At 47.2% G+C, this 22,727-nt stretch overlaps 1 protein-coding gene across 1 annotated transcript in view; it reads right to left on the bottom strand.

The window, feature by feature from the left end:
• Positions 1-22,727, bottom strand: part of DNAH9 (dynein axonemal heavy chain 9) — a 338,319-nt gene that overhangs the window by 210,231 nt on the left and 105,361 nt on the right. Inside the window, 4 exon segments of the mRNA XM_078066359.1 lie at positions 439-577; positions 3,262-3,419; positions 12,814-12,918; positions 19,719-19,875. Of these exon segments, the coding sequence (XP_077922485.1) occupies positions 439-577; positions 3,262-3,419; positions 12,814-12,918; positions 19,719-19,875 (559 nt within the window).

Here is a 22,727-nt window from a genome sequence, read left to right as displayed (position 1 = left end):
CTAAGTAGTCCATGAAAAAAAAGTTTAGGGGTGCCTGGGTGGCTCAGTCAGTTAAGCAGCTGCTTTTGGCTCAGGTCATGATCCCAGAGTCCTGGGATCGAGCCCCACGTCGGGGTCCCTGCTCAGTGGAGAGCCTGCTTCTCCCTCTCCCTCTGCCTGCCTCTCTGCCTACTTGTGCGCTCTCTCTGTGTCAAATAAATAAATAAAATCTTAAAAAAGAAAAAAAAAGAAAAAAAAGTTTGGGGGCCAAACAAGGTTTTTTTTTTTTTTTTTAATGCTAGGCTAAGAAAAATGAACACGAATCTTTGTTGTAGAAGTGGTCAGAGCTTTTGCTATTCTTACGGACACACTGGATTCTCTGTGAGAATGCTCTACTACATTGGCCCAGAGCTGGGCAATCACATGGGACTGGTGGTCCAGCCAAACTAGGGAGAGTACCTGTTTAGACAGCAGCTCTTTGCACAATTGGTAAAGGGTGATGAACTTTCTGGCTAATGACCGCGCTTCAATGAATCCTTCTGCCACCAGCATGATCTCGCAGATCAGCTCAAAGTCTGGAACCACCATTGCACAAGGCCTGTGAACAGGGAGACAGAGGGCCAAGATGGTTTCCCAGCCACAGTTGAAGGGGGGCTTGGAAGACGAGCAACATTGGCTGAGATCACGGACAGAGGGATCTGTGAGTATAAACACTTAGCCCTTAGCAAGAGTTTCATCTAAGACTCCCAATGAGTTGACCAAGGATAAAAGACATGAACACTCTTGTCCAAGGTGATGGATGATGGTAGCAGGCAGGGGCAGAGTTGGGGCTATAGCTCATCTTGTAACTTGGGGCCAGTGTACCTTACACAGGCACAGGTTAGTAAAGCTTTAGTAATTCATAATTTATTAGTTACTTCTATAACAGATTACGGGCTAAGTTTGAGGAATTGGGTCTCTCCTGGGGTCTACAATCTATTCCTCATTTTCAAAACCATATCTCTCCTCCAAACCTAGACACTTGGGGCTTATTCTGTGCTTACATGCATACAAATGTAAATATCTAATGCTGAGGTCTAAAGTAAATACCCATTAACCCCATCTTGCCACAAAATGCATATATGAGGGGCGCCTGAGTGGCTCAGTTGGTTAAGTGACTGACTCTTGATTTCAGTTCAGGTCATGATCTCAGCATCTGAGATGGAGCCCTGCATCAGGCTCCATGCTCAGCACGGAGTCTGCTTGGGATTCTCTCTCCCTCTCCCCCGCCCCTCCCCCTGCTCGCATGTTCTCTAAAATAAATAAATAAAATCTTTTTAAAAAAGTCATACATGAGAATACAGAGGGGAATTTTTTTCTCTCTATAAGGATTTGCTGTGGTTTTTTTTCCCCCTCTAGCTCTAGAAACATTTGATTTTAAAATTACTTATTTTTAAAATTGATTTATTAAGTATATAACAGGAGCCTAAGGTTGTTCACATTTCCTTAACTGCATTTTCCCTACACCGATATAAAATTTTCAAAAACATATCATTCAAGAACATTTTTCCTTTAAATTATTTTACATTGTATTCAAAGGCGCAACCAAACACTTAGATTCTCAAAATTATTTTGCAGCCTGAAATAAGGTTAAGTATGCATCCATACAACAGATTGCAGTAAGGAAAAGAATGCTATAGGAGGAAAACTATTTAGTGGCACAGGAAAATAGTTAACAAAGGCAGGATCCTCACTTACGTAGGTTCTTATCCCAAGGTTGAAAAAAGAAATACTCTGCCCACCGGATATTGGAAGGGAGGACGCCAAAGGGTTTTAACTATCTCTGGATGATAGTATTTAGACGGGGAGAGCAAGTGTTCTGGAGTCAGACTGTTTGGGTTCGAACCCAAGTTCTGTGGCTTGCTACTTGGGCTCCTAGCTAACCATAGTAACTGGGGTTCCTCCCCTGGGCAATTTGCTGACCCTGTTTTCTCCCTGTACAAGGGGGATACTAGTGGTACCCACCTCATAGATAGGGCTTTTGTGAAAATGAAGTATAAAAGTAGACGTTTGTATTTATTGTTTTTACATATATTTTTCTCCCCCCACAATCCAATTTTCTGATATAAATGTTCCCTTTAAATTCGGAGGGGGGATATAAAGAGTAGATCAGGGTGATAACCCACCTCTGTTATTGCTTGTAAACATGAGGCTCACTTAAGAAATACTTCGTGCAAACAAAGAGCCACGACTTTGGGTAACCAACAAGCTCTGGGTTACTGGGCACTGGCCTGGGGCTGGGGCCGGGATGCCTACGCCGCACCTGTGACATAGGGATCTGCCACCGCTGGAGCTCACGGGGACCAGACTGAGGGACGGAGTGCACAGGGAAGCTCTTCAGCGGTCTCCTGGGCTCCACGTCCCCACAGAGCAGGGACTCTGGGTCCCCAGATGAAGCCGATCTCTGTGTCACGGCTCCCACGGCCTCTCTGTCTTAGGTAATGGTCCAGTAGGCAGAAAATCGGAAGCCGTGAGGCATCTTTTGTTGCTGGGCTGACTTCTCTTTCCTGAGACAAAGAACGGAGACTGCAGCCCCTTCTAGAAAATGCGTTTGTGGTTTCTTAACACAATAAAGAGGATTTAAAAGCATGGCAATGTCCACTGGTGGCCCAAGGTGAAATATAAGAGGTGTTCTCGTGCCTCGTTACTAGGAGTATGATTCAGTACTGCTCTTGTTTAGAAAGCAATTTGTTGGTGTGTGTCAAGAGCCTTAAAAACGCGCCTCCCTCTTAACTCAGTGATTCCGCTGCTGGGAAGTTAGCGAAAGAAAATAATCACGCATATAGAGAAAAGGACTTATATACAAAGATGCACATTACAGCATTATGTATACATTTCTTTTAAATATTAGAAACCATCTTAATATTTAAATATGGGGGACTACTTAATTACACCGTGGACCATGTGCTTGGTAGGATAAAATGTGGCCGTGAAATTAGATTTCTTAAGAATATCTAATAGAAGAGATGATTTATGATAGAGTATGAAGTGGAAAAAACCAAAACAATATGAAACTGTTGTCGACCACAAATGTAGGACTTTAAAATACCCCATATAAAGGAGAACAGAATAGAATTAAGCAAGACATAATTTTACCAGTGATAGTATCAAAGGTGGTTTCATAAACTCTACTTTTTCATGTGTTCCAAATTTCTTCTGATATATATGCCATACATTTTCAGTGGAAAAAAGTAGAAGCAGCTTCGCTCTTGGGCCCTTGCGCGGGGCAGGGCTGACGCTCACCTGAAGAGAGCCTTGAGGTTCTCCGGAAGTTCCGTGCGGCCGGCGTAGCCCGGGTTCATGGTGATGAAGATTCCCACAGAAGGATCCAGGCTAATCTCCTCCCCAAGGAAGTTGAACCGCTGCTTCTTGTCTCGGATTGCATCTTGAATGCTTTTGACCTGGTGAACAAGTAAGGAAAAGGTCTGCACCGTGTTCCGGGGGTGGAGTGGTAGCTAAGGCTGGGAAGCGTGGTTACGCCCAGTGTGGACACCTGCTCTGTGGCCCCTTTCATTGAAGGACAGGCACAGTGACTGCACCCTGGACCCTCTACTGACGGTGCCCGTCCAAAAGAAATCTGGTCGCCCACATCCGTGATGGCACAGCAGCTAAGGGGTTGGGAGTGAACAGCGAACAGGGGTCTAGCCCCACGGGCCACTCACCAGGCACTGTTCCGAGGGCTTCTTACGTACTAATTCATTTTCTCTCCACAAAGATCCTTCGAACCCCTTTCTCTATAATGAACCAGAAGCACTAGGCAGTGGGGTAGTTCGCCTGTCTTTGCACACCTAGTAAGTGGTCGTGTTCTGGACTTGAATCCGGGCAAGTGGATTCTGGAGCCTGGGCTCTTGGCCCCTGCATGATGGAGGGAACACCAGGACCCACCCCCCTGGGGTTGTTCTGAGGATTAAATGAAATCAAGCCTGTAAAGAGCTTAGCATACAGAAAATGCTTAAGAACAGCAGCTGACATGGAAATCGTTAACGTGATCCTCAGCCTGGCTCCTCAGGTTACGTCTCTAGAACAGACAGCGTGAACACAGCTTACCTCTTTAGGGATCGAGTGCCCTGCAGATGGCAAAGCAAGGCTGGAACCCCATCCCCGAGGACTAGGAGTGCCTTTCTAAAAAGATCAGACTTTTTCTTAAATGTAGGGACTGAAGCTGAAGCTTGACCTGGTCATTCTAGATCACCCCTACAGCAGCAGGCGGAGAGACAGAAACGAAATCACCATTTTCACACGCGGCGCTTTGGAAAAGCGTATGCAAAAATGATCAGCGACAGAAGGAGGGCAGACAAGAGGGGCACACTTGTTCGGCCAGGCCCCAGAATATCTCTGAGTTATCTCAAGCTTCTTGGGGTTCCTGAAAGCAAAGCCTGAAAGCGGGGGGGGGGGGCCAGTGCGAGGTTTTGAATGAGCTCCAGTCACATTGGCCATGGTCAGGGTGTTTAGAATAGCCAAGGGTTCTGGGGAGATTGGGCTGCAGGTGCATGGGTAGGTCTGGGAGAGAGAGGACAGACACAAAGAGAGAAGGACATGGCCAGAGCTGGAGCATTTATGAAAGAGAAAGAGAGACAGACAGATGAACAGACCGACAGCAGGAAGTGAAAGAGAAAGACATGAAGCAGCTAGCCCACCTACCATGGAGCAAGGCTCTCTCCAGTGCCAGGCTGGGCAGAATTCACTGGAACGTGGGACAGGTCTACAATTAGGATTCCGCTCCTTTCCCCAAGTGAAGCTCTCAAGACCAAAGCATTTGAGCTCATGGCAATCAGCTTGAGACTGAGACTTCTCTTCTGTGTACAGATTGGCAATACCCTTGTGGGACAGGTGGTCTTCAGTGCCCCGCACACGTGGGGCTCACGGCACAGTCCTGCACAGCACCTCCTGCCTCCCTCCCCATCACCCCGCTGCTTCTGCAGGTGGTAAAGAATGGGCTCTCTCCGGTGGCCCCAGTCCTCCCATCTATCAAATACGCTGAACACTCACCATCGTGTGGGGCGGGGAAGTGAGTTTAATTGCCATTTACCGATTGCCCTGATAGCCTTGGGCGAAGGCTGGAGCCCAGGACCCTTTTGGCTGCCCGCTGTGACTCCGCCTTCCCTCCTGCAACACTGAGGCCCAGGAACCTCATGCTCGCTCAGTGAGAGTTCATGACGCACTGTAGGATTAGTAACATCTATCCTTTCATGTAAAATTCTGCAGTGGCGGGGGGCTCTTGAGGGAGAGCATGGAGTAGACTCAAAGCTGGAGCATCAGTTCTAGTAGCAGGCTCTGTTAGCAGGGCTCACGCAGGACAGGATGGGAGACCGTCTGCTGGGCACCTCATTCCCTTAGCAGCAACCAAGGTCCACGGGTCGAGCCCCTGCAATTCAGTGGACGGGGTCCAGGAGGCCCCGATAAAGTCCAGAGGTCCTTCGGGATGTCGGGGAGGAGTGAGCGAGAAGCAGGTGGGCTGGGATCGTATGGGTTACACCGCAAGCCCAGGCAGATGGAGTCTCAAACACAGGTAGGCGTAAACCGATACCAAAAGGGCCAGGGACACTCCTCACTCACGGGGGTCTATTTCTCTGTTAAAAACTCATCGCTTTGAAAGATTTTAAAGCCATGGGGCATAACAACAAAAGAAGAACTGACATTTACCGAGCACTTGGTATGTACCAGGCGCTTCTCTGAGTATTTCGTGTGAGTTATCCCGTTAAGTCCCTTCAATAGCTGGACGAGATGGGCAGATCCTTATTTTAAAGATAGGGAAGCTGAGCCAAAGGCAGTGAAAAAGCTGTGCCACAGTTGTGCGAGATGCTGAGTTTAGGGAGGCAAGGCGAGGGGTATGCGGGGACCTGACGCTATTTCTGTAACTCTTCTATAAGTCTAAAATCAGTTAAAAATAAAAAGTTACAAGAAAAAAAAAGAAACTTGCCAGCTCTCTAACAGTTGGTACGCGGGCAACCTGAGTTACCAACCAGGCAATCTGGTCCCAGAGCACATGCTCTTATTAGCCGCTTCCCCAAACCACCTTTTGCCAGAAGGACACCATGCCAGCCACGGACGCTGCTTCATCAAACATGCACCTTTCAGGGGAATTTTGTTTTGCTCTGAAAATAATCATAATTTAGAGAGATGTGTTTCCACGAGGTAAGAAAAGGCTCATTTGCCACTCATTAAACACACACACACACACACACACACACACACAGAGCTACGTAGAAACCAGTGTTCTCGACCGGGGGTGATTTTGCACCTGCCCTCCCCAGGGGACATCTCCAGCCATGGCTGGAGACATTTTTGTTGTCCCAAGTAGGGGGGGACATTTCTGAAATTATCAGACGCAAGACATCGAAAATGCCAAAAGTTGGGAAAACCATGATCCTCAAAATTGAACATTTTACCAATAAGGAAATTGAAGGCAAGAAGATATAAGTTAATTCTGGTATTTCTGCTCATCCCCACCCCTGCACAGTGACCCCGTCAGAGCTGCAGACTGGTCCCTCCCCCTTGGCGCACCTGCGTCCTCCACTCCTTCTGCCCCGCCTGCCATGGGGAGGATGTGTCTCTGCAGCCAGGGGCGAGGAGACTGAGGAGAAGCAGCAGGTCTCTAAATTTAGTGTACGAATCCCTCGGGATTGTTTGGAAATGCGGACTGTGTCACAGCCAGGCTGTGGTGGGTCTGGGTCTGCATTTCTAATAAGCTCCCAGGGGAAGCCGATGCTGCTGGCCAGTGAAGTGTCCTTGCCATTGGACCCAGCTGCCCCCTACCAATTACAGGACCCTCCACTGGCCCTCAACCAGATGGGCTCACTTTCTCTTCCAGCCTCCACAGCCTTTCGTCATCCCTCTCTCGTGGAGCTTGCTTTCTGCCTTCTGCTTTAGATGCATGCATAGGTCTGACCTCTATTGCGGGCTGGTCCTGATTGCAGGTGATCGGTCCTGGATCCTGGACAAGCCTCGTGTGCATGTCCGACCATGGGGGCAGGCCTGATGGGATCTCTTAAGAATTAAGTCTTTCCAGATGAATGGATAAAGAAGATGTGGTATACATATACAATGGAATATTATGCAGCCATCAAAAGGAATGAGATCTTGCCATTTGCAACGACATGGATGGAACTGGAGGGTGTTATGCTGAGCGAAATAAGTCAATCAGAGAAAGACATGTATCATATGACCTCCCTGATATGAGGAATTCTTAATCTCAGGAAACAAACTGAGGCTTCCTGGAGTGGTGGGGGGTGGGAGGGATGGGGGGCTGGGTGATAGACATTGGGGAGGGTATGTATTATGGTGAGCGCTGTAAATTGCGTAAGACTGATGGATCACAGACCTGTACCTCTGAAACAAATAATACATTATATGTTAAAAAAAAAAAGAAGAAAAAGATAGCAGGAGGGGAAGAATGAAGGGGGGAAATCGGAGTGGGAGACGAACCATGAGAGACTATGGACTCTGAAAAACAAACTGAGGGTTCTAGAGGGGAGGATGGGTTAGCCTGGTGATGGGTATTAAAGAGGGCACGTTCTGCATGGAGCACTGGGTGTTACACACAAACAATGAATCATGGAACACTGTGGCAGCGATGGCCGAGTGGTTAAGGCGTTGGACTTGAATCATGGAACACTACATCAAAAACTAATGATGTAATGTACGGTGATTAACATAACAATAATAAAAAATAAATTAAAAAAAAAACAAGAATGAGGTCTTTCCCTTCCAAGACTGGAAGCTGGTGGGGATCATGGAGGGTTCTGCCCCTGCATCCTCCCACCCAGGCTGGAACCTTGTATCAGACACACTCATGAAGGCTAACGGTCATACCATCTTTCCTGCAGGTGACAGGGGTTAAGGAGGTCACCTGCTAGCTCAGAGCTGCCTGAATCCTCTCAGCTTTTTCCTCCGAGCCCCTCTACCTTGCCCCTTCCATTCTAGGGAAGTGGCCCACTCTGGGGTCCAGACCTTGCCCCCAAATGCCATGTGTTACTAAAATCCTGCCTGGCTCACTTCATGCTTCTCTCTGCAAAAGCAGATTGGAGTTTGCAGGAAGTGCAACCCACTCACCACTTTGTACATTAAAAAAAAAATTTCCATGTTTTCACCTTATACCTTAAGCTCCTCCATAAAGGGTGTTACGTGGGAAGCTCCCTTGTTTCTGAGACTCTAGCATGTTTTCGTCACCCTGAGTCCTTGGAACACTGCTGTGGTGACCTCTCAAGACCTTGCTAGTTGATCTGCTGCTTCTCGCTGCTTCCTGCCTTGGCCCCAGCACACTTGTGCCATGGGGAAGGAAGAGACATGGCAGAAATGCCTGGCCAGGGAGCATGGAGGAAGACAGGGGGCTGGAGGGAGAGGGGGCTGGACTATGTCCTGTTGACATGTATTTCTGGACCCAAGGCCTAGCAAGCTGATTGCAATGGTATTGGCAAAATTCTGGGGGAAGAAAAGAGGAAGTAGTATTTTATACTTTTTTAAAATAGCAGAGTAATCGCTCTTGCAATTGCCATACTTTTTCCCAATCGTATATGCAATTCGGCTTGCCAATCTGACAGAGACATGAAAATACCCACCTCCAAGAGCACTGGAACACACGGACTTTTGGAGAAGTTACTGGGAAGAAGAGTGCAGGCAGGCAAGGAGCCGAGAGGAGGGGACAGAGAAGGGGGGAGGGAAGGATGGGAGAGAGCTGTCACAGCTGGTGTGGCTTCTGAACCAATATGCCAGCCCGGATTGCTGCGGGAATAATTAAGTGCAATTTTCTCCTTGGACGGGTATAGGATTTTAAATGGGACGGGCTCAGATTCTGCCCAGGCTGTTGTCAGACCAGTTTCTTGAGAATGTCTCTCCTGCAGGTGTGTTCTGAGACTGGAGTGTGAAAGCATTGGGGAATTCTGGGTGGAATTTATTTCATTTAATTCCAGAAGCAAAAAGGAACTGCCCTTGGAGAACCTACTAGGACATCCTGTTGGGCAGTTTCAAAATAAGGTGAATTCACCGTGTTTATCTATTAATTGCCAGGGACAATGGCTGGTGAATATTGCCTCATCATTTAGGACACGAAGTTTGGGAAGACAGTCTGAGGTTGGGCCAGCTGAGAAGGAGTGAAGGGTGTTGAAGAGGCTGGTGAGTCCAGGGTGTTGACCCTCATTCCATGCCCCATGTCTCCCGGCCTCCTACTGGCCTGCAGTCCTCAGGTAATAATGATAGTAATCACCACCGCCATCATCATCATCATAGTCATAGTCATCACTGTCACCACCACCACCACCATCATTACCGCTATTTCCACACCACCATCATCATCATGACCACCATCATTATGGTCACCATCATCGTCATGGCCACCACCATCACCCTCATCTTATCACCATATTTCCACACTATCATCATCATAACTACCACGACCATCATCACCATGATCACAACCACCACCATCACCACCACCATCATCATGGTCATCACCATCATCACAACCATCATCATGACCATCATCACTACTAATATCACCACCATCACCATCATCATGGCCATCACCATCATCAACACCATCACCACCATCACCATCATCATGGCCATCACCATCATCAACACCATCATCACCACCACCATCATCATGGTCATCAGCATCATCAACACCATCACTACCATCACCATCATCATGGTCATCACCATCATCAACACTATTACCCCCATCAGCAGTATCACAGAGACTAATATTTATCGCATGCCTACTATCTGTAGGGCTTTAAATGCTTTACACATATTAACTCATTTAATAATTATTACAACTGCATCTAGTAGGTACTATTATTAACCCTCTTTACGGATGTGGGACTTGAGACGTGGACTTGCTCAAAGTCACCCAGCTGGAAGGTGGCAGAACCAGAGTTGAGCACTGGCTGTGTGGTTTCAGACATGACCTATACACATAAGCGCTTCCCCACCTCCTTGCCTGGTTTACCCCACCCTACAAGAACCTGTTTAAGATCCCAACTGCATGTAGGATTGCTCCCAAAATCTGGAGCCCAAGATGAGCTCTACACTGACTCTGGTCTGGCTCTCACTGCTTCCTGTTGGCTCTTCCCCAGGGCTCCTTGGAGGGACACCATGAGATGGCCCTTTGGCAACCCCATTGCACTGGGGCACCATGGAGGGGGGTAACTATTCAGGCTAAGTGGTCCTGGATATCAGGGAGGACAGTCACAGCAGCGCAACCTGGCTGGTGAGGACGAGAAAGGCCCTCTGCGATCTGGGGCCAGCAGCCAGAAGAGGGGATGCAGAAACTCCTACCAGGAGAGATGAAAAAGGTGGACATTACAGTAGGTAGAACTAACAGAGGATGATGGGCAAGGGAGTAAAAAAGATGGGTGTTCCATGAGCTGCCAGGTGTCTGCAGTGGAGGAAGGAGAAAAATCCCAGGTACACTGTATAATTATGGTTATCAATCCAGACATTCATGGCCGTGAAGAGCTTAAGCTTCTCTCCCGACTCTCAGAACCCTTGTAGGCCCAGAATTAGTGCTCCGAGAAAGCTCTATTTTATTCGTGTTACTCCACATCCTCTATCCCCAAATTGACACAGAGCTGAAAGGGGGTGTTAATCCTGGTTCTTCTAAGTTCTGAAGTGACCACACAGAGGTGAATGCAACTAGCACCCTGTGTTTTGGTCTAACTCAGTTTTTTTTTTTTTTAATTGAATGAGTTGCCAACTTTCAGAAACCTGGAGATTTTTTTTTTTTTTAAATAAAAATCTGGACTTCCAGCTTCACTTTAAAATTTAAAAAATCTGGCAACACTGACATATATTCTGGCAAGGCAGAGGCGTGCTGGTAAATGTTTAAGACCCAGCTCGTCAGGAAAACAAAATGCCCCTGATTTGTAGGATTTGCCAGTTTCCATTGTGAAAAATACTCCCATCACAGCTGATTTCGAGCCACCAATGTGAACAGCAATGACATGCAGAGAGTCAGCACTCATGAACCAAGCTAGTTGAGGGTTTTCAGTCTAAGAGAGTGTTCTGGCCAGCTATTTGACTTACTGCTGCCACCAACTCCTACTGAATCAATCCGAAGAAAAGGGAAAACCATATATCACCGCTGGGAATGAGAGAAGAGCTGCACAGTTTTGCAACTTGCAAGAGCTTCACCAAGAGACAGTCCGGGCAAGAATCCCTGAATGGCAGCACCAACTGGCTGGCCAGTGCAAGAGATGGAAAGCCTGACTACCTTGCGGGGGAGGGTGAAGAGCAGGGACCCCACAGAACCCCCCGACCACTTACGGCTCCCAGTTGGAGATGAAGGTGAGCCATGGAATCAGCGGATGGTGTGAGCTCCGCTCCTGTTCCAGCCTGTGTGGACGGGGACAGTGTGTGGCATGGGGACAGCATGCTGGAGGCGGGGGGGTCCTGTCAGGACGCACAGGCCAGCGGGAGGGGGAGGAGGATGCTGCTTCTGCCAGCTTCCCCACCACGGACCACCCTTTGTCTGCACAACCCCCACCTCCCCTCCCACTGCCCTTGCCCAGAAACATGTCAGTCAAGCTAAGCTTTTGCCTTGACTCTTTGTTTGGGCCTGAAGGAATTAAACCAAGGCCTAGGGGGACCAAAGAGTCCTTCCTAGCTCTGTTTTTCTTTTTTTGTCCTGTATACATGTTGCTCTGGAAATAAAGACAAAGGGCAGGAGGAACATTATATGGTTGGGCCGCATGGAGCCCAGGCACAAACTGGGAGGCCAGTGATGCCAGTGTCCCAAGCGCCATCACCACATGGCTTCCTTCACTGCGTAGACCCTTATGCTGCCTTGTTGAGCTGGTAGCACTGGGGGGCCCTGAAACCACAAGGTCCCAGTGGGAAAGAGGGGCACCCAGTTTATTGGACGGAGGACAGAGCAGGGGCTGGCAAAGGCTGCGCTTTGCTGGGGTGACTGGGGGGCCTTGAGGGGAGGCTGGGGGGCTCCCGCTGAGGCTGCGGCTCCAATCCGGACCCTCACGAGAGACCAGTGACTTCACTGCGGCCACTGATTTTCCCGCCGCTCAGCCCCTCCTTAAAACCACTGCCAAGCAGAGGGCCATTTCCCTGCAGCAAATTCCAGAGGCCTCCTGCTGCCCCTGAAGAAGGCACAACACATCACGGCAGTGGTGTCCCATCCCGTGAGTCAGGAATCAAGTCGCTTCTAGAGCACTGAAGGGTGCTCACGCCCGTCTCGAGAACGAACGTTGTTTTGTGAAGTTAGGGATCATGTCCTATTCAAGTGGGGACGCTTCCCCCTAGTTCTGAGCATAGCACTCACTGTGCTGTGGGTGCTTCATGGAGGAGACGCTTTCTGGATGGGCTGAGACACAGTGGCCACGTAGATGTGACCCAAACGTGACTTCCTTCCTTCGGCAACATTCACCCTGTGAGCCTCGCTTTATATACAATGAGGTGAACTGGACCAAGGGAGGTAGACAACTTTCCCAGATTCAGTTACAACAAGGAAGACATTTCCAAAGTCCGTGGCCTTTCCAAGGAGCTGGGCTCTCCCATCAGGTTTGATTCTCTCCTTGCCCCCAGGAAGCATGTGGGACCTGTCACAGAGGAGGAAATGGGGGTCCCATGGCCAGTAAATGGATTCACCTTGGTGGGGACCCACAGGATGCCCATATCCTGCACCGGGGCCAAGTTTAGAGGGCAGAGGGAGGGGCGTGGAGTCCAAGTGGGGAAGGGGACACGGAAGTGGATGAGCAGAGGTTGACAGCAAGAGGATACATAGCCTTCCACAGTGCTTGGCAAGAAGACCACGAGGCCCCCACCAAATTCCGGCCCCCATACCTGCACGGCCACCACCGACAAGACCTCTACCGAGATTCGGTTAAACTCATCAAAACAGCCCCAGGCACCGGTCTGAGCGAGGCCTTTGTAGATGTTGCCGCAAGACTGCAATGAAACGTACAAAGATTAAATTACTCTCAGTGCCGGGCTCATCATCACGCATCTAAGTCAGTTCCCATCCCGTTTGTGAGAGATATTTCCAGTCCCTTAAAGACCGCTGGTTCGAAAAACTCCTATTAAAATTTCAAGGGCAATTACATTTTGGATGGCCATGGGTGCCAACGTAAGTCACGGGGTCAAACAGAACCTTTTCAAGACACTTGGACCAAAATCCCTTTAAAATGTCATCGGGCTTGGGCGCCTGGGTGGCTCAGTTGGTTAAGCGACTGCCTTCGGCTCAGGTCATGATCCTGGAGTCCCGGGATCGAGTCCCACATCGGGCTCCCTGCTCAGCGGGGAGTCTGCTTCTCCCTCTGACCCTCCCCCCTCTCATGCTTTATCTCATTCTCTCTCTCTCAAATAAATAAATAAAATCTTTAAAAAAAAAAATGTCATCGGGCTTGCATTACTGTTGATTCTGTAGCTTTCAAAATCCCAGGAAATGAATAAAATTTTGTTTTTTGGTTTTTTTGGGGTTTTTTTGCACTATACAGACAAAAAAAAAAAAAAAAAAAGCCATCCACTCAGCCTTTGGCATGGGCTGATAAACAAGTTTATGTCTGTGTCTTTAGATTCGGGCCCAAACACCCAGCCCTCCCAGAGTGCTAGGAAGCTGGAGATGGATGGGGAAAGTGATAAGATCCGTAGAAAGTGAACGACAGGTAAATATTTTCAAAGGAGAGCAAGAAAAGAATTTCAAAGAGAAGATGGCATATCTGTCCTAAAAATAACTGTCTGGGCATTCAGTGTGAATCAGTAAACCATGGAGTCATACAAAGGGGGAGGTTATGGGGGGACAGTCTCAAGGCCATTGGCTGGGTGACTTTGCTAAAGCGCTGGGAAAGTGGAAAAGTCTCATTTGCTTCTGTAATGAGTGTTTGCTGACCATCAGCTCTGTGCACAGCTCATGCTCTAGACACAGAAGGGCTTGGTCCCTCTAAGAGCTTCTAGTTAGGCTGTGGAGAGAAGGCATATGGACAGGACAGGTAAATCGCCACAGGAGCAGTGGGTCCAACGGATACAGTAAAAGGCAGCTGTCATGGCATTGAGAGAGGGGTGAATCGAAGCGCTCGCCAGTGATCAGTGTTGCCAAAGAGCTGAACTTCAGACAGTACTGGACAGCATTTCCCAGTTTATTTCATGGGATGCCAAATCCAGGAGATGCTCCTTGAAGAGAAGGCGTTTGGGTCAATCGAGTTTAGGAAACACCACATTCTAGGACCCTCTTTTGCTAATTTATGACATATATTAGAATTTTAGGGCACCTGGGTGGCTCAGTCGTTAAGCGTCTGCCTTCGGCTCAGGTCATGATCCCAGAGTCCTGGGATCGAGCCCCGCATCAGGCTCCCTGCTCAGCAGGAAGCCTGCTTCTCCCTCTCCCACTCCCCCTGCTTGTGTTCCCTCTCTCGCTGTGTCTCTCTCTGTCAAATAAATAAAATCTTTAAAAAAAAAAAAAAAAAAAAGAATTTTAAGGGGAGGACTGAAAAGTCCTGCCCATGAAATTCAGTCAATGTTTTAGGGCCAGGATTTTTTGCTTCCCTCATGGGGCTCCTGGTTTTCTCAGGATGCACGCTGGCGAACTTTCGCGTAGTGGACAGAACACAGGAAGGGAAGTCAGAAGATCTGGGGTGCTGGTATCTCACAGAACTGTATGCTCTCTTCAGAACACACCGTGGGAATGCTGGCTGATTAGTATGTGTGTAGGCAGAGTGGAAGGGGATAGGGAAACGGGTAAGGGCTTTCTGAGAGCAGTAAATATTATGGGCACAGGATGAGCAAAATCACAGTATGTCTAGGGAAAAATAAAGGTGTCGTTTGGGCTGGAAAGTTCAATCACAAAAGGAGGTCATGCTTATGAAAAGCCTTGAATTATCTGAAGGGACCGTGGAGGTCCATGGAGGTTTGGAGCAGAGGAAAGCAAGATTAAAGCAACATTTTAGGAGAACTAATCTAATATCCCATAAGCTAGCCTGTGAAAAGGACGGAAGGATAAGCCCCACCTTTCATTAAGCTCCCTGAATTAATGGATTCCTCTATTCATGCAAAAATACTTTCTGAGCATGTACTATGGGTCAGGGACTGTCCTAGGTCATGAGGAATCAGCTGTGAACAGGAAGACAAAGCCACAATCTTCATGGGGCGTACATTCTAGGGGAGAAAACAGACAATGACACAAAAGAAGAAAAGGTCAGATAATGACAGGTCTCATGGGAGTCCTAAAATGATGTGGCTATTTTGGATTGAGTAGCCATAGATGGTCTCTCTATGGACGTGGTGACATAAATCCCAGGCATTGCGTCCTATAGGTGGATATTACTATTAATGTATTCATGAGTATGTACATCTATATGTATAACACCTGATATGCATATATAGTAATATACATTCTATATATTACTATATTTAACAACCTATCAAATCTTACAATTACTTATGTGGCAGTTTGGGAATCAAAAGTCCATGCTTTTGCAGATGAACAGTGGTTCTGAAAGCTTTTAAAGCTGTGGATCCCTTTCATCAAGTGGAAATCCAATAGAGAAGACAAAAAAAAAGGGGGGGGATAAGGTTTCCATAGGTGGATACTGGTCACCCCCACACTTTACCCCAAGGGCCTGAGCACAGCCCAGAACCCCACATCACCATATTTTTTGATGCCACCACAATAGTATGAAGGTACTATTAGCCTGATCGTGGTGTCACCTAGCACAAGACACCAAATTTCTGGGCTAGGATGAGGGCAGTAAGAATAGGGCCAATGGTCTGGGAGCTTTGAAAGACCTGCTGAAGGATGAATCAACACTAGTGACTGATTGCAACTATGGAAGGAAAGACGTAAAAAATCAGGATGTCTAAGATTTCCACCCTGGGCCACAGGGGAAAATGAGAACCTTAGCATGCATGGCATGGGGAAACTGGCCGGGGGAAGATGCGGGGCGGGGGGGTCAGCAGGAAATGTCTAAGAAGAGAGTGTTAACCAAACAAATGCCCTTCCTTCTAGTTGGGAAGACTTAGTTCTTGGGTGAGGCTGGAAGGTAGATTCTGGAGTCATCAGGACCCAGATAAAATGTGAAGTTATAAAAGAGGATCTGAGAAGGAGACCCAGATGGCAGGATCAGAGAGTTATTGTGGAATATAATGTTTCAGGGACCGAGAGAGTAGGGTTCCTCAGGAAGGAATGCGTGTTCTATAACGTTGGTGCTGCAGAGAGGTCCAAAAGAATCCCAGGTCTTTCAGGTTCAAAACCATTTGCTACTTCAGCAATAGCATCTCTGAATTGAGGTCAAGGGGGACAGTACTGTTGCTGTGACATAAAGAACACCTTAGCACCAAAACTGCAATGGTTTCCAGAGGAATTGACTAGGCTTATGGGTTTTCCAACCAGAATTAACAGAGGGGAGCCATAACTTTGCCTTTTCCCCAAGTCTCCACATTGTTCTGTGTCCGCCCCAATACCCGATGCCTCTTGTGGGATCACGGAGGCAGAAGGCATTGTGAGGGTCCCTGACTACAGCCCATCTCTCCTCTTTACCCTCCCCCAGTTTCACCACCCAGCCCTCCCCACATTCACCAGGTATCATTCCGTTTGTTAAAGTCTCTCATGTTTTCTTTTCCATTTATACTACCCCAGTGTCTGGTGGCTCACCCCCTCCTGTTTGAATAACTGCAACGTTCTTGGCAAAAATTTGCCCTCCTTCCAGTCCCTTCCTGCCTCCATTCGTCTGGCTACCCAAGGAGTCTTCCTCAGAGGCCACCCATTTTCGTCATGCTCCCACTTGAGTCCTGAAGCCCACAGGATCTTCGTGAATGGCCACCACTTCTGGGGCATGTTCTCTTCATGGCTTTGTGTCCCTCCCCTCCTTGTGGAACCCCTATCTCCTATAATCTGTCCCCTAGTCTGCTCTCATGCACTCGGCCACGGCTCCATATTTATTGCTAGCTTGTTCTCTGGGGATACAGAAACAAGTTGTTGTGAGTGTCGTGAATGACTCATCAGAATGATGCCTGGTGAAGTGTGGGACAGCTCTTCCTGACCCTCACTCCGTCCTTTCCTCACCCCAGCCAATCCCTATGAGGATAGCTCAAGGGAGAAGTCAGAGTGAGGAGTAGGGAAAGGATGATGATGCACAGGGAACTTGGTCATGTCTTTGAAGCTGACGTTTTAAGGGGTTAGGCAGTGTTAAAATGGCACACGCCCTGTTTGGCACTCACCCAAACCTTACACAGCCTTGGGTCTCACATCCTCCAGGATGTTCATGACCAGTGTACTCTGTGCTCTTCCCATCTCTGAAGTATTCCAGGGATTAGAATCTGTAGAACACACATTCTACATGCTATTTGGTATCTCCCCTAATTATTTCATATGTCTCTCGTCTATCCAGATAGACTGGGTTATACTTTGTCTGTCTGTCTCTGTATCTATCCATCATTTATCTATCATCCTATCATCTCTCTCTCTCTCATCTCTTTGTCATCTATCCATCAACCTATGTGTATTTATCTGTACCATATATCCATCCATCCATCCACCCACCCACCCAACCATTCATCCATCCTTTCATGATGCACACACATGCTGAGCAATGGTGATACTAAATAAATTAACTTGATTGCTGGAGAGTGTTTTGTGATGAAAATAATTCTAAACAGCTGGACAGCAAAGGGAAGAGGAGGTTTGCAAACAGCTCAGTGAGGATGTTGTTTACACAGGATATTTGGTGCCTCGGAAGAGACCACCATCCTTTTGGTGCGTTTTCCTATAGTTATCCCTATAATTCTTGCTCTGATCTGTGTCTTCATAGACTCGACCAAAGCTTCGCACAGTCCAGACAAACTACGGACAGACCCCTCTTCTCATCCTGTACCCTCAGATGAATTGGTGGCATATCAGGGTTCAGTAGGAAGTTTTGAAAGAATTGGAGAAGATAGCCTTGGTGACCTCCTCACCACGGGGCCAACTCATTTATTCCTGTTTGGCATGCCAAGCATAAACTTGAAGAAATCCTGCTGATTTTCTTCAATCAATACACCAGGTTTTCTACATCTAAATGAGTGTGTCCTCTGGAATGTCCCTCTGGGGAGAATATACTTATTCAGCAATGCTGCCTTTTGCTCAATTATAGGAAAATCTAGAAACCTAATCCTTAAAAGTTGAGTTTATAGGAAAAAAACACATCCTTCTTTTAGCCTGACTTAAAGAGAAATACTACTTAAAAAAATTTTTTTTTAGAGAGAGCACACACGTACGCGCACATGCTCCATGGGGGGCGGGGGGGCAGAGGGAGAGGGAGAGAGAATCTTAAGCAGTCTCCACACCCACCATGGAGCCCGACTCATGGCTTGATCCCACGACCCTGAGATCACGACCGGAGCTGAAATCAAGAGTCAGATGCCTAACTGACTGAGCCACCCAGGTGCCCTATTTTTTTTTTTCTTAGAGAAATAGTACTTTAATGTGCTCATCAATAAAAGCAACCATGATAAAATTTAGACTGTGTAGAATATGAGGAGGACAGCTGTTTGGCATCTGAATCCTCATTTTGTTTGCTTGCTATGAGCAAACATGATGCTTTAGGTTTCTGCAACTCTTTGCACAGCAAAATTTTCTGTACAAGAGAAATTTTAAACTTACAGCAGATGAATCTCATTTAGAGTTCTATATGTTAGCTCACAGTCTCTAAAATTATTTTTAAATTAAATTTATTTTGTACCCCATATATCATGATTTATACATATAAATATTTAATCTACTTAATGCTATGGTTTTATTTTTTCCCCCACTCTAAATTTATTTACATGCCATCCTGTTTCAAAAAGAACTTAAGATAGGGCGCCTGGGTGGCTCAGTTGGTTGGTTAAGCGACTGCCTTCGGCTCAGGTCATGATCCTGGAGTCCCGGGATCGAGTCCCACATCGGGCTCCCTGCTCAGCGGGGGGTCTGCTTCTCCCTCTGACCCTCTTCCCTCTCTTGCTATCTGTCTCTCATTCTCTCTCTCTCTCAAATAAATAAATAAAATCTTAAAAAAAAATAAATATTATCCAAAAAAAAAAAAAAGAACTTAAGATAGTTTACCAAAATAATACAATAAAACAAAATTAAAATGAGAAAGTAAGACAATTTCATTACACTTAAAAAAAAAAATCTATATGACATCTAGCAGAATATACTAACTAAGAAGTGACCTATGGGCCTCTTGTTTCTCTTGGCTTTTCTCTATGTCACAGAACCTGGAATACATTTAAAAACCAAAAATGATGAGCACCTGAGTGAAGAACATTGGCCTTGCACTTGACCTTCGTGGGCATCACTTGTTAGGAGTGGAAGTTAATCTAGTCTGCCTTCAGAAGTCACACCTGCCCTTGTAAAATATTTTGCCCTTGTAGAAATACTGAGGAAATGCCCACTTTTCCAGAGAAGCACAAATTTGACCTTTATGTGAGGCTTTCATGGGAGCCACTTGTGAGACTTTCTGTGGTTCTAGGTCAAACAGTGAATGTAAGCCTTTGGATAGATGCTCAGCCTCTCCTTTATACAGGTGACAAAAGATCTCAAAATGAAGCTCATCGGCTTACAGGGAGGTAAACAAGCTCCAGGGATCAGAGATCCTCAGGTCTCCTGGGATGGAGCCAGCAGACACCTCCGTGTCTGGACCTCTGAGCTGGGCCAGGTGGGTGTGAATGAATCTGGACCCCAATGTAGGCTGCCACCCAGTTCCTAGTCCCCCCCCCCAACTCCAGGTGAGGCGTACCTTGTAGTCCATCTGCTCTGAGCAGTTGAACACATACACCATGATGCCCAGTGCTCGGCCCAGGTCCTTGGTGGTCTCTGTCTTGCCTGTGCCCGCAGGTCCTGCTGGGGCTCCACTCATGGTCAGGTGCAGAGACTGGGTGAGGGTGATGTAGCATCTGTCAAACACAGGAGCACGTAGGTCATTGCCAGGGCCCCGGGTGGCCCGACCAATGGCTCTGGCCCTGCTGGGTCCTAGGGAGATAGAGCTCGGGTTCCAGGCCATAGGAGACCCAACAGCTTCTCTGTAAAGGCAATCCAGAGCCCCCACTCCCATCTGTACCCCACGGCGCTGTGGGGAGAACTCTCTGAAGGGTCATCTGATCCTGATTTTCCCTCCCTCAAGGGCATCACTGGCTTGCTGCCAGGCTCCTTCTGATCTTGCTCCTGTTCACTGCCCATCTCTCCCACCCCTCCAGCCCAAACGCCCTAAGATGCCTCCATGGAGAGCTATTCTCACGTGTCCATGCTACATTCTGAATGTCTGTGCGCTCCAGCTCCCAGTTCATGTGTTGAAATCCTAACCCCCAGAGACTATGGTATTGGGAGGCAGGGCCTTTGGGAGGTGATTAGCTCATGAAGGTGGAGCCTCACAAATGGGATTAGTGCTCTTATAAAGGAGGCTCCGAAGGGACCCCTTCGCCCTTCCACCATGCGAGCACACAGCAAGAAGATAGCAGCTCATATAAGAACCTGACCATGCTGGTGCCTTGATCTTGGACTCCCCAACTTCCAGAACTGTGAGAAACAAATTTCCATTGTTTATAAGCTACCCAGTCTGTGGTATTTTATTATAGCAGCTTAAATGGACGAGGAGACCCAGACTGCGCTTGTCCCTCTCTCTTTCCCCCATCCAGCCCTAGCCCTTCCGGTCCACCTGACTCATGTCCTTCTTCAACATGGCAGTCCATAGCCTAGCTGGTGGCTACTCACTTCTTGGGGCTCATATCTGACATTATTTTCCCCACTTAGGAGTATTCCTGGACCCCTCGACACTGGGGGGAGTGAGCAGATGCCCCTTGGCTGAGCTCCTCCTCCACTATTCCACTCCAGCTTCCAACAATATATACCACACACATTGTTCATATAGATCTTCATAAGACACATGAAGGTGGGGCCATGTCTTATTGTTTCATCTCCAGAAACTAGCACAGCTCCAGCCACATTAGGCCCTTAATCATTATTTATGAAACAAATTCATGAGTGAAGGGATCAATCACTCCATCTGTTTAACCCTCCTGTGACTATCTTTCCTAATGACAATAAAATAAAATCAGCTTTAAGCTTCTTTCTAGTGCTTTTTATTTTTTAGGTTTATTTATTTTTTTTTAGAGAGGGAGAGGAGGGGACAGAGGGGGAGAGAAACTCAAGCAGACTCCTCGCTGAGCGTGGAGCCCGACACAGGGCTCAATCCCACGACCCTGAGATTAGGACCTGAGCCAAAACCAAGAGTCAGATGCTCAATCAACTGCGCCATCCAGGCCCCCCTTGTTTCTGGTACCTTTTAAAAAGGGTAATAACTGCCTTTGGGTAATAAACACATAAAAAGATGTTGAAAACCACTGGTCATTAGGGAAATGTGAATCTAATCCACAATGAGATACCATGATATACCCATGAGGATGGCTATAGTAAAAAGGACAGACTAGAATAAGTGTTGGCAAGGATGTGAAAAAACTAGGAACCTCTACACAGCTGGTGGGGATGGAAAATGGTACAGCTACTTTGGAAGACAGTTTGGCAGTTTCTTAAAAAGTAAAGCTTACTGGGGCACCTGGGTGGCTCAGCTGCTTGGGTGTCTGACTCGATTTCTGCTTAGGTCCTGATCTCAGGGTCACGGGGCTGGGCCCCGAGTCAGGCTCCCTAGGCAGCAGGGAGTCCGCTTGGGATTTTCCCCCTCTGCCCTTACCCCCGCTCATACTCTCTCTCTCTCAAATAAATAAAAAGGAATCTTAAAAAACAAAAACAAAACAATACAAAAACGTAAAGCTTACCATGTGATTCACTAATTCCCCTTCTAGGACTTTACCCAAGGAAACTGAGCATTTATGTACAGACAAAGACTTACACAGGAATGTTCCTAGCAGCAATATTCTTAATGCCAAGAAACTGGAAATATTCCAAATGTCCACCAATGGTGAATGGGTAAATAATTATGAGATGTATCCATGCAGTGGAATACTATTTAACAATATAAAGGAATGAAGTACGTATAGATAAGTGTTACAAGAAGAGGGAACCTTAGAAGCATTATGCTAAGTCAAAGAGATCAGAATCAAAATATTGCATAGTGTATCATTTCACTGATGCAATGTCTGGAAAACAGAGAAAGACGGTGGATCTGGGGCTGCCTGGGTAGAGGACATGGGATCGACCACAAAAAGGGTGATGGCCAAGTTTGAAACTGGATGGTGGTAATGGTTGTACAACTCCACAAATTACTAAAAGTCATTGAATCATACACTTCTTTTAAGATTTTAAGTTATCTCTACACCCAATGTGGGGCTCGAACTTACAATCCCGAGATCAAGGGTTGCACACTTCACCGACGGAACCAGCCAGGCATCCCTGAATTGCACACTTGTGATGGGTGAACTGTAAGGCATGTAAATTATACCTCAAGAAAGCCACTAAAAAGGTGCCATTGGCCTAACTTTTTAATACCTAGCAAATTAAAACACAGGAACTCCACCTGCAGCCTGGACCAGGAGGGGCCATCCAAGGGGGCCTCCGAAGTGAATTGTTTCTAAATCTGATGTCTAGAGTTCACCTGAAACCCCAGACTAATGCCCTTCATGCCAGATGGTGATTGTGTCTCCACTAGAACCAAACTGGGTTTGAAAAGACTTGCAGGGAGTCCCTGAATTCTCCTTTAATTGAGTGCAAAATTCCTGTATGTAGTTTCGTCTTTGTATATGAAGCCCAGGAAGGCAGGTTTCCCAGGAGGAGAGGAGAGGTGTACAGAGTTGCT

This window comes from Halichoerus grypus, chromosome 2, assembly GCF_964656455.1.
Source record: "Halichoerus grypus chromosome 2, mHalGry1.hap1.1, whole genome shotgun sequence".
Classification (NCBI taxonomy): Eukaryota; Metazoa; Chordata; class Mammalia; order Carnivora; family Phocidae; genus Halichoerus; species Halichoerus grypus.
This window is presented reverse-complemented; position numbering and strand designations above follow the sequence as displayed.